The following is a 12,677-nucleotide window of genomic DNA, read 5'->3' on the forward strand; positions in this document are numbered from 1 at the left end:
AGTTGCCAGATTGGGTGGTTAAAAATCACTTGGTGCCGACCCAGACATCGATCGCTCATGTGCGGGTTAGCGGTCTGATGGTACCTGCTAGCGTGGTTGGGACTCAGATTGCCAGGAGATGCCCGATACATACTCAATGGAAATGGGAAGCTATTCAGCTGGGTCAGACGCCTATATAGTCAGTTTCCCGTCTTTTGAGGACTTGGACAAGGTGGATGGTATTCAGATGAATGTGCTGTCGGTTAATGCTCAGATGACCGTATCCGCATGAAAGTCACAGTACATCCCACATAAGCTCGAGCTTCAGCAGATTTGGCTCCATGTTGACAGAGTTCCCCATACTGTGCGCCATTTTTGGGGTCTATGGGTTGTTGGCACCTTGATGGGCAAGACCCTGGATGTCGACCTCTTTAGTCTGCGACGACGTGGGGTGGTCCGTATTCTGGTGGCTATGACGAATACTCGAATTTTGGAGAAGGATAAGGACGATGTTGGGCCTTTTCTTGCTACAGATGTACTGGTTAAGCTCAAGGGCTATGCATTCAGGTTCAGGAGAGAGCGGCAGGTTATGTTCCTGATCCAGATTTTGTACCGTTCATTTGGAGACGCGAGGGTGATGATGCGGACGATAAGGACGGTGCGAAGGAGAAGGATGATGCCATGGACACCTCCGATCACTCCGGGAACCCATCCAACCAACCGTCGTCTAGTGTTGTTCCTACAAATGTTACTCACGCAAATGTGGTCTCTCGTGGTGCTCCGGGAGGTAGCTCTATGATTATGGCAGTGACACCTTTCAACCCCTCGCCGCAAACACCTTCTGATTTTCTACAAGAATATGATGCCTAAACTTGAAACAAATAGGCCCTAAGAAAAGATGGTACGAGCCTATTTGGGACTCCTCTGATCCTTGAAATTCAGCTCCGCTTCAGAAAACACAAGCCAAACGAGGTAGCTCCACAATATGCCGCTCCACAAAAAAACTAGAACTTGGGGCACAGCTCAGTTTTTTATGAAGCTCTTCAGGGGGTGCTCCAAAAAACTCTAGAAGCTGGAGTTGGGTGGAAATTACCCACCACTGCCACCAGTAAGTGAATACCCTTTCGTTTCTCCCCCCTCGACCAATCAAATAGATCCTTTTCACCAAATTTATCATTTTTGAAGCTAGAGCTAGATGGAAGCTAAACATTCTTTTTGATAGTGCTACAACTTCTGAATGAAACTGCTCCAAAGTGAATTTAGTGGAGCGAAACTAATTTTGGTGAAGCGGAGCAATCCCAAACAGGCCCAATCTCGACACTTTTGAGAGGCCTTCTGTTGAGTTTGGAAGTTGAATGACTTTTATATGTGCTAAATTATTCTCCTTTTGAATACATTTTTTTTTACAAGAGAGGAACTTTTATTGATCACGTATAGTGAGTAAACTATGCTAGCTATCTTCATGGGGGAATAACGAAATAGCAGGCAGTGCGTTGTCGCGAGTGACCCAAAGAACCAAGGGTATGGCTCGCCACGTTCATGTGTCCTAGCTAGACTAACATTCCTTTCTTGAGCCAGAATCCATCTGATCGCACGAACACGATAAACATACCTCAACCGATCCACCTTCTTGGGTTGCACCATCTGTAGCATAGTCCATTTCTACAATCAATGGCAAATCTAATCAATGGAGTGCAAGTCGAAGCCCTTCATCCATGGTTGTCATCCCAGCCTCGTGGGAATCACAACAATGGAAGATCACTCGTGTTGCAGCAAAGATACCGCTCCTAGATGATCACCCAAAATCATTCTAGCCTTCATCATCGTCTTTCTTCACAAAAAAGCTCCATCAATGTTCAATTTTGGCATGGGGCATGTCTGGAGGTTCCCACCGTGGCCTATATGAGATTTCATGTCGGCTCTTTGGTCTAGTTCCAGAAAGGCAAATCACATGCTTACCCCATAGTCAGGTATGTTGATGGGTATTGCTCAATCGCTAGGAGCGATGTGATATTGCTTGATAGGAACCTTCGCAAGTCTCCGACCAAGTCCTGGGGTTTACGATGCATGACCTCCTCTGCACGTCCGTCAATTTGTCCAGCAAGCAATGTTGGCGGTTGAAATGTTATTTTACTTTACCTTTAGAGCAAAAAAAGAAAGAATTAGTGAAAGATTACGTAGTTGACTAAATTTAGCCTTGAGTTCAAGCATGGCAGTTTTGGCTCTAGGGAGCACTTGCTTCGGCGGTGAACAATAAATTCAAAAGATATAACAAACAAATTGAAAAACTGTTTTTTTTTTGCACATTCACGTTAGTGTCAAAGCGTGCATGATAATTTTTATATGAAACCAAACAGTAATTTTCTCAACGAAAAAACAAAGCTAAGTAGTCAAGAAAGGCCAAATATTTGTCAGCCAATTTGCATTTTTTGCACACATAGAAATGCTTTGGCATTCCACCTAAATGTTTACAGATAACATTTAGACGAGAATATGTACATATTTAATTTTTCGCTTTATTTTACATTTACAAAAAAAAATTGCGAGCGGAAGCAAATGCTCCCCAGAGCCGAATTGATTGTCCACTTGAGCTTGAGTTCAGAAGAACAGATATGGTCTGTTAATCATTTTTCGCTAAATTGTGCCCTTTCTAACATTCCTTTGAGCAAGTAACTGGCCAAGAAAGCATATAAAGCTCTAGCAATTTCTTTGCGAGGACCAATATGGTCTTTTAATCACTCGGTACATATTTCATTCCTCTCAGGTACCACAACCAAGGCGTAGCAAATTAGACATCAACCAAAAGAGAGCTCAACTTCCTACTGCGATGTAACGAAGGCAAGTATACCACTTAAATTTAAGGAAAGACTGCACAGAACTCAAACTAAGGCCAACTCACATATTCCATCACATTCACATTAGGCTATTACACTACAAAGAATGCCAGAGTTAAACTCACAACTGCAGTAAAAGCAACCCCTGGTAAGCCCTGTACATGTTCCAACCCCCTAATTTGAGTAACAGTTGGAAGATCAACATCTGCAGATACATATATGATATGAGGAAGGATCTAAAACGAACAAACTAGGGCCAAGGCTGGCATTTTTCTTAGGAGTATTATTTTTGCTGCCTATCTAAGGGGCTCTTCAGACTATGGAAAACACATTCCATTCACTATCACTACTGCATAGGTACAGTTGGCCTGGGGAGTATGGAGTTGACAAGCTCCTCGTTTATCTTCACGGGTAGTGGTGGCATCTGCTTCATGATCTCTGGGGCATCATTCATCCTGCAAGCATGTCGCGTGCAAATTATAACTCAGCTCGATTCCTCTATGAATGAAACTCAGCCATCATGCTTTTTCTTGAAAGGAAAAAGGAATGATGATTTGAATCTTAGAATCCTTAACAATTTGGAGACAAAAAACTTTACGCAAATTAAAGGTCGATTAGATATGATGAAGCATTGGCATCTTGACGGGTACGAGCATCCGGTCACTTTTTACAATGAAAAAAAAAGACGAGCTCCTAAACTGGATTTGATTAAGCGGACGGATATTGGTTTTCTTGAATTTCTCATGCCGCAAGAAACTGACCTTATAGGCCTATAAGTTTCTTGTAGCAATAGTAGTAACACTGACTAGCAGATGTTTCGCCAAAAAAAGTAAAATTGGCTAGCAGATGAATCCACACAAGACATTCATCTACTGTGAACACACATATATGATGTGCTAATGTCGGAAGAAATGATAGTCCTAAAGACAAAATTTATCCTTTCCTTGTGTAATAGAAATTACTCTCTGCCTACTGATAAAAGTGTCTAAAAAGGATACTGATCAATACAGTAATAAATAACAAAAAAAGGCTTGAACTGATGTCATGGATTCATCATTTTCAAAATTTAAGAATATACGGGGAAAAAAACAAGGGAATGAAAGCATACTCTTTTAACACTTTGAGTATGTTACCGGATCAATACTTAATAACAAAAGCCTTAAACTGATGTCATCATCATTTCGAAAATTTAAGAATATAAAATACAGTATAAGGCAAGGAAAGGAAATCATACTCTTTCAACACCCTGAGTATGTTATCTCGAGTTTGGCACAGCAGAGAGATGTTATCCTGTATCTGGAGATGAAAGAATTCAAGTAAGAAAAACAGTCTTCATTTGCAAGTGTGCATAAATCATCACCAAAATAGTCTTGAAGTTTTAAAATGATACCTGCATGGTGCCAAGGTTTGTTGAAATTTGACTTAAAACCTGGGCGTTAGTTTCAAGGAGTTCTCCTGTTGGACCTCCAATTGCTACAGAAAGGAAATAAAAATGAGGAAATGAGCAACTTGGAGTCTAGGCCATCAATGACAATAGTCATGATATTTAAAAACTGGGAGATAAATCACTCTTGAACATAAAAAAACATTATTCAGAAGGATAATGTGAGCAATAAGCATGCATGACTATTCTCAAAATAGTTTTTGACTTAACATTTCGAAATGCACAGAGATGCCAAGACCCATGTGACTATAGACTACATGTCACCTAGTTCACATGCACAAAAAGTTGTGTTTGCTAGTGTCCTTAACCAGGTTATTGCCCTGACACCCACTATCAAGAAGAAATAAACAAAGCAAGCTGCAGTGGAACTGAATCTAGAAACACAACTCCAGTACTTCACCAAATAATTCTAATTCCAGGCATCCAAGCCATACAAGAATCATTTGAGAGCGATAACCGCACAATTCTCACCGGCATATGAAGGATCACATTTTTGTTCAATGGATGGATCTGTATCTAAGATATGAGAAATATGTGACCAAGATTATAACAACTGATCAAATTCTCCGACACAGGATATTAGATACCAAAGGCATAGGGAACTGCATTTCTATTGAACTGAGCTGGTTCCAAAACTGAATCAAAGTGGTGTTAATTGTATAGTATAACCAAGATGCGTGTATCATAATGATTTTCTTAAGAATATAAACATGTCAGTTGATCGCTAATATGATGTTGGAATCAACGATATGAAAACATTTATTGCATATCAGCAGAACCAGTCCTGCATCATATAAGCAGGTTATTTCTTTCACTTCATGCAACACATACAGTCCTACATTGCAGCAAATAAAAACAAGGACCAAACTAGATAGTCAACTGAAATAATTCAGCGAACATCAATATGAGTTACCTTTGGATGAAATTTCGTCATCATCAATGGGAAGTGCTGGAAGGGAGTATGGCGGAACACTCGGCCTTCCAGCTATATGAACAGGTGGTTTCGATGAAGAATCTGCAACCTTCTCCTGCAGCAGTGAGCGGCTGTCAGATACAAGTTTATTCAAATCTAAATGAGGCGCATTAGCTACATAATCGTGTACAGCTGCCATGTGTGAGCTTGGGTAAGGGCCTTGCGACCTGGTTGAGGTGAATGGGGCACCAGCAGAAGGGCAGTGGAGAATGAAAAGACTAAGGCCCTGTTTGTTTGCGCTTCTGCTTCTGCTTTTGCAGCTTTTCCACTTTGGCAAAATAGCCAAAAAAAACTCCTAAATAGGTGCTTTTTGCTTCGGCTTTTGGCTTATACCATCATATAACAATATTGATTCATAAGCCAAAAGCCGAAGCAAAAAGCCCCTATTTAGGAGCTTTTGTGGCTTTTTGCCAAAGTGGAAAAGCTTTTGCTTATTGCTTGCTTTGTGACAGGATAACTGTGTTGTACTTATATAGCTGGCCACAAAACAAGATCTAATGTATACCAAAGATACAATCCATCTATCCAAACATAAAAATGCACTTAACTGACCAGCATACCTTATGTCTAAGTTCCTAACATGAAAGTATGAATCTTTTTTAACTGAAAACTGTAGGGGAGACCCCAACAGTAAATAATATTAAGAAAAGAAAGTATGAATCTAATTCATCCACTTGTGTAACTATGGTGCCAGCAATGCCGCAGTCCTCAGCAGGACCTAGGAATGGCTACTGCTCTGATGCAGTCCCCCTGACAGACTTGGGTGGGCAGCCACACCGCCATGAAATAATGGAGCAGAAAGATTAGTACTACTCCCCCCGTCCAAATATATAAGTCCCCCTCGAATTTTGAGCCTAAGTTTGACTAACAAAATATGAGTTATAGGCTATAAAAGTTAGGCTCGAATTCATAGTCAAAATTAGGGTCACATTCAAGGGGGGCTTATATACATGGACAGAGGGAGTGTAAAACAATATTTAGAACTTATTTTGATGAGCTACTGCCCTTAAAGGAAGTCAAAAAACATATTATGGGATGTTTGGGTTGAAAATCAATAGAGCAAAGGCCAGCCTATATTTGTACAAAACAAAACAAGTTCCATAAAAATATGATGTATCTTCAAGCATGAGTTTGTGGTCTAAGACCATCTCCAGTGTTGCAGGAAAGCGATTTGAAGCGAGTAATGAGTTGGTTTCATAGTTTCATACAATGGAGCAGGCATTTCAAAGCAGGAAAGCTTGAAGTCGAACCAACTTGTTGGTTAGATCCCAAGACAATAAATAATGAAAAATACTAGTGAGAACTTGCGTCGACCAGTTGGCTAGCTAGAGCAGGCTGAAATGCTCACAGCCCGCCGACCCGTGCTCAAGGCTCAGCCTCCGCTGGGTTGGTGTTCACCTTTCTTCTTAAAAAATGCACCAATGGCTAGTGTTGGTTGGTCGAGTTTCTTTACAAAACAATACTAGTACTCCCTGTCACCTGTCAGCGCTGCTGCTATCCTGTATGCTGCTATTCGCTTGCCTTTCCCATCAACATTGCTGCCACTGCTATTCTCTTGCCATTGTTGGTGACAGCGGAAGATAGGTTTACGAATTAAAACATTATGAACCTTAATTGAAGGAAGGAATAGTATGTATGGCCACCGGTGGCTAGCATCGAGATTTCATTTTTGGGCTAGCAGAGCGATTTGCCATCGCTTGCGGTGGATTTGGATGGTGTCCCGTTAAGTTTGGATGAGGAGAGAAGGAACCAGAGGGGGAAGAAAACATGCCTAGATTCCGTTTTGTTACCGTTTTCTTTAGTTCTGAAGGTAACTCCCAAACATTGATGTTATGCACTGGACGGAAAAATCTCAATGATTCCAATTGTAACCCTTTCTACTTCGAACCAACGCAACATTGGAGATGGTCTAACAAGCTAAATACTGGACACTAAGTTTCATTCAAGTTCAGAAAAATGTTCTGCCTCATACTCTGTTAATACGTGAAAGGAGCATAGATCCTTGCGTTTATAAAATGGATATTTCAATGTAACCACATGAAGTTCACATATGCATCTGCAGTGCATAGTCATCGATGAAAGTTTTAGCAGAAAAATTCCAACGCATAATCGAATATCAAAGAAATACTAGTAGAATAATATGCTCGAGTTTTAGAGCAGATTTCTTGATTTCTTCCTTTGGGAAACAAACCTACAAAAAGTTAGTCGATCTGGAGGAACCACTCAAACTTGCCAAACTATGTGCAACCAAATGCTGGCATTTCCCAACTTGTTACAGCATTGATTTCTTTAGTTGCATTATAACAGTCATAAAAATTGAGGAAAAAGGGAAATTGGCAAACCTTTTTGTCCTTGCTTTTCTTTGATGAGCTGTGGTCCTCTTTCTTTCTTTTACCACTCTCCTTTTTCTGCAGGTTGAATGCATAGCATCAGATCATTGCTGAAACCCAGTAAGAGACTGGGTACCATGATAACAGAAATGCAAAAGGTGCATTCCAAGTCTATATTACTCACACTCATCCATCTACACCGCAAAGCCACATCTCGAACTGTTTTCTCTGGCAACTTCATGGCTATTTTTGCATACCGAATAACAGGCGCATCAGATGCATACCTGAGAGCAAATATCAAGGAACATCAATGGAGCTGTGAGGCGCAAAAACTATGGTGCACAAAGTTAGCGAATTCATAGAGCCCTCAAATTGTTGTTAAAACAGTGAGTACTACTTTTTATGCCCAACTGCAATCTTGATTCTGCTGTCATTTTGATGACAACAAGGCGACTAGGTGCCTTGTGCATAGGTGCTTTACCGCATTATATGGGTACCGAATAATTGGCATAATATACCGTGTTGCAGAATAAAGCATATCTATATGGACAGAGAAGAAAGGGTGGATAATATATATTCTGAGAACATTATTCACATGTCCAAATAGCACTAACATTTCAAGAAGAAGCATATTCACATGTCAACCTGAGGGGGCAAGATTGATTAATCTGAACCCAGAAGGAGGCGGTAGCAACTTGTAATCTCCACTACATGCTAATGAACCTACTTAATTCTCAAAGTTATCGACGAATTATAGCCACAGACGTCCGAAGTAAGAACTCAAACCCTCCACCTCGTCCAAATTGACGAAATCCCAAAACCCGCGTAGCCCAGCAACTCACTTGACGAGCAGCTCGTCGAGGATGGCCTGCTCCTCCGGCGTCCACTCCCGGGACAGGCCCGGGTCGTGCCGGAGCGCCGCCGCCGTGCCGCCGGAGCTAGGGTTTGCTCCCCCTCCCCCGCCCCCACCTCCTCCTCCTCCGCCGCCGCCGCCGCTAGAGTGGGACCCGTTCTGGGCGGCGGCGCTGGCGGGCGGCGGGTGCCCGTTGGCGCCCATGCCTCCCAATTGGCGCGAATATTTTGGCTCCCTGGGGGAAGCTGGAGCTGCTGCTTCTGAGCGAGTGTTGGGGGAGCTCCTGTCTCTCCTCTTCCCGCTACGAGTGGATGTGGGGAATAAAGAAGTTTTTTCCCTTTTAGTTTGGGGATCTTCTCGATCCATTTGGGGGTTATATGTTGGAGCCGTTCGCACTGTGCGACCGTAGGCAGCGTTTTCTTTTCAAAACTGCCCTTCTTTGCGGAAAACCGGCGACTTTTGGGGCGTAAAACCAGTGCTTGCTAGTAACATGTACCGGATAAAATGTGTACTGATACTAGGCATGGTATTAATTGCATACTGATATTAGGTAGGATATTAATTGCATACTGATATTAGGATGAATATTAATGATATATTAATTATGATGCTCCGTTGTTTACGCTGATGTTAATATTTGGTAGTACTAAATATGTTGAGTGTTCATCATTTGAGCAGTTTAGGTCGTTAGATTTTTTTTTAGGGATTGAATTGACATAGTTTGATGGTTGAGATTAGTTGGTTCTTTTTGAGTCCTTTTGTTTTGGTATATACTAGATATATAGATTTGTGTGGTTTCAGAACTATCCTAGGGATGTGTTTGATTAGTCAGTAAAATGTAACATGTTTGTGTTGGTAATAGATAGCTCCAGATTATGTTTGTTTTGGTTGAGCTGTAATCCATTTACACGGCAACAGATCCCACCCTAGAAGAAAATTGATTCCACCCAAAATCGGGCGTAATGAAAAATGGCCTCACGCGTTATCAGTTATCTCTTCGGGTGATTTCTTCTCCGTGAGTCAGTAACAAACTCCAGCAAAAGCTCTGCCGCCCTGATCTTCTGCTTTCTCAGCCTGACGAAATCGATGAAGCGGAGCTGCTGGGGCATGGTGGCGCACCAATGAGGCCGAGAAAGGGAACGACCATGGCCTGCAGACAAATGATGGCGACGAGCACTCGCAGGCTGGTTCAATGCCATCGCAGCGGTCACCATGCCAGCGCAGCAGCTCTAGACGTCGTACAAATGACACCTCTTTGCTGCTTCACATGTGGACAACATCTCCAGTTGTAGTAGACCACGTCGCATGTCTCTCCAAGTTGAGCCAACCTACAATCACAACAACGATGACGAGTCGGCTCGGCCGGCTCCACCATGCCATCGTTTGAACGACACCTCCGCACTGCCTCCGCCGTAGAGAAGGGGGTGAGACATGAGAGCACTGACATCCTTTCAGTTAATAGACGAAAACTGAGATCTGTGTAATCGATTACGTTACATCCCAATTAACCAAACAGGTTCCATTTTTTATCCATTCCGTTTACATTAACAATGATATCTAATTACGTTTACATTTACATTCCTTCTGGCGTTCCAAACACCTCCTAAGAGTAACTCCATATATGAGAGGTCCATGAATGATGAAAATGAACATAAGAAAAAAGAATTGGCAAAACTTGTTGAGTATCTTTTGGAGTTAGAAGAAATCCACTACTTGCAAAGATCAAGAGCAACTTGTTATTGATTGAAAAATGGTGACCACAACACTGCATCTTTTTCGAGTTTTTGCATCGTCTAGGAGAAGGAAGAATTAATAAAAAATAATAAAGGATGGCAATGATGACGTTTTGGAAGCTATGGCAGCATTAAGATCGCACATCCAAAATTATTTCATTAATCTTTTTACATCAAAGGTGCGGCAAGTGAACCCGTATATTATTTAGAAAGTGCAAACCGAGGTATCGGATCAAATGAATGATGTGTTGATGGCAACATTCACTCGAGATGATGTTTTAATGCAGTTTTTAGCATTGATGGTTTCAAGGCACCAGGTCTGAAATGGGCTTCATGCAACTTTCTTTAAGAAGTTTTGGCATATTTTGGGAGATGTAATTACTCAAGTGGTGTTGCTTGCTATTAACTCAAGGCAAATACTGGCTGAATGGAATGATACCTATATTGTTCTTATACCTAAGATTGAATCTCCTGAGCTGGAAACACAATATAGGCCTATTTAGCTTATGCAATGTGCTTTATAAATTTATCTCAAAGATGTTACCATCAAGATTGAAAATTAGTCTGCCAGACATTTTCTCTCCTACCCAGAGTGCCTTTGTACCCATCAGACTTATCACCGGTAACATCCTTAATGCTTATGAGTGTGTACATAAGATTAAAAACAAAAGATCAGGACAAGCAAGATTATGTGTAGTGAAGTTGGATATGCACAAGGTTTATGGCCATGTATAATGAATTTTCTTGAGGAGCATGGTGCAGAAATTTTGGTTCCATGAACAATGGATCAAAATGATGATGGCATGTGTTAGCTCATCGAAGTATAAGGTGGTATTTGATTCTCAAGAGATGGGTATTTTCAACCCCTCCGAGAGGTATTAGGCAAGGGGTCCCCTCTCCCTTATCTTTTACTTCTTCGTGTAGAAGGTCTTTCTAGTATGTTGTAGCATGAGGAAGTTGGTGCCATGGATGGGACTAGAGTGTGTAGAAATGCACCATCTGTATCACGCCTTTATTTGCTGGCAATTCTCTAATTCTCCTGAGACCTGATGTGTTAAATGTGACTACCTTACAGCACTGGACACCTATTGTTAAAGTTCAGGACAAATGGTTAGTTTGGCAAAGTCAAGTATGTTTTCTTAGTCTAAATACTAATGTCAATTCTAGAGCGGAGATTGCCAAGTTCTTCATGTCGATACTGAAGCATTATCAGATAAATACATAGGACCTCCAGCTATGGTGGGGGCCTGATAGAAGTGATTGTTTCAAGCACTTTCCTAATAGCATTAAAATGTGTTTGATTGGTTGGATGAAAAAGCGATTATCTATAGGCGGCAAAGAGATACTTTTGTAGGAAGTATCCCAAGCCATACTAGTATTTGCCATGTCTTTCGGCTTGCCTAAGGATGTCTGTAGAGATAATACAAATATTATTGCTCAAATTTGGTGGGGTGGTGATGATGAAAATAAAAAGATGCATTGATTTGCTTGGTGGAAGCTATGTTTCCCAATGAGTAAAGGAGACATGGTTTTCATGGATCTCTATTCTTTTAAGTTGGAAATTTCGTTGCGCAATGGTAGAGGTTAATTATAGACCCAGAGTCTTCGTGTGCAAAGGTACTGGAAGTGAAATATTTTCCAAATGGGAGTTTGTTGCAAGCAACACCAAAGAAGAAGGGGGCGTCATTTACATGGCAAAACATCTTAAAAGGACTTGACATGTTTAAAATAGGATATGTATGGAGGATTGGTTCGAGCAAGGCAGTCAATATATGGAATTATCTTTGGATTCCAGCAAGTCCAGATAGATAGGTTATTACACCCCATGGCCAAACAATCTTATCTTCAGTCAATGATCTTATTGGTATTACAAATATCTTCAATATAATGGATGTTCTAAGGATCTCGCAAATGATGTTGAATTATCAGGCATTCACTGATTTCATTGCCTGGCACACGAACATAACGTGATCTTCTTTGGTTCGAACTGCATACCATGTAAACTGGGTGCACTCTTATAAAATATGATATCTCGACCAAGTGGTTCTATTGGCGGTTTGGAGTATATTATGGAATCTAAAGGTTCCACATCAAGTGCAGATTTTGCTAGTGATTTTAAATGTGATTATCCCCGGGAAATCGATACTAACTACTTGACACATCAGTTCAGACAAAGCTTGTCCTATTAGCCATTATGGTGATGAGGATATCTGCCACCTACTCTTCGAGTGCACACATGCTTAGGACTTAGGGTGTCATCTAGTTATAACTGATCCTATTGTCATGACAGTTTAGGTTGATAGATCGGGTCAACTGTCATGAACAACTGTTGAATTTACTTGATAGTTCTTTCATGTTAAATCCAAGTCTGAACATTAAACAAGTGCTTGATGTGGGTACTGGTGTTTGATGTCTACTACACAACCTTCTTCTTGTAGACGTTGTTGGGCCTCCAAGTGCAGAGGTTTGTAGAACAGTAGCAAATTTCCCTCAAGTGGATGACCTAAGGTTTATCAATCTGTAGGAGGCGT

General features: G+C 41.2%; 1 protein-coding gene across 1 annotated transcript; it reads right to left on the minus strand.

Annotated features, from left to right (window-relative positions):
- Nucleotides 1-2,864: 2,864 nt before the first annotated feature.
- On the minus strand, nucleotides 2,865-8,763 carry LOC125538930 (uncharacterized). The gene is made up of 7 exons (XM_048702243.2): nucleotides 8,403-8,763; nucleotides 7,745-7,844; nucleotides 7,573-7,638; nucleotides 5,171-5,285; nucleotides 4,204-4,286; nucleotides 4,048-4,109; nucleotides 2,865-3,268 (listed from the first exon to the last, which is right to left on the minus strand). Exons 1-7 carry the CDS (start codon nucleotides 8,615-8,617, stop codon nucleotides 3,160-3,162), a joined length of 750 nt encoding a protein of 249 aa, XP_048558200.1. The 5' UTR covers nucleotides 8,618-8,763; the 3' UTR covers nucleotides 2,865-3,159.
- Nucleotides 8,764-12,677: the final 3,914 nt, after the last annotated feature.

The sequence above is a fragment of the Triticum urartu genome, chromosome 2A, assembly GCF_056163025.1.
Source record: "Triticum urartu cultivar PI428250 chromosome 2A, HENAU_Tu73, whole genome shotgun sequence".
Lineage (NCBI taxonomy): Eukaryota > Viridiplantae > Streptophyta > Magnoliopsida > Poales > Poaceae > Triticum > Triticum urartu.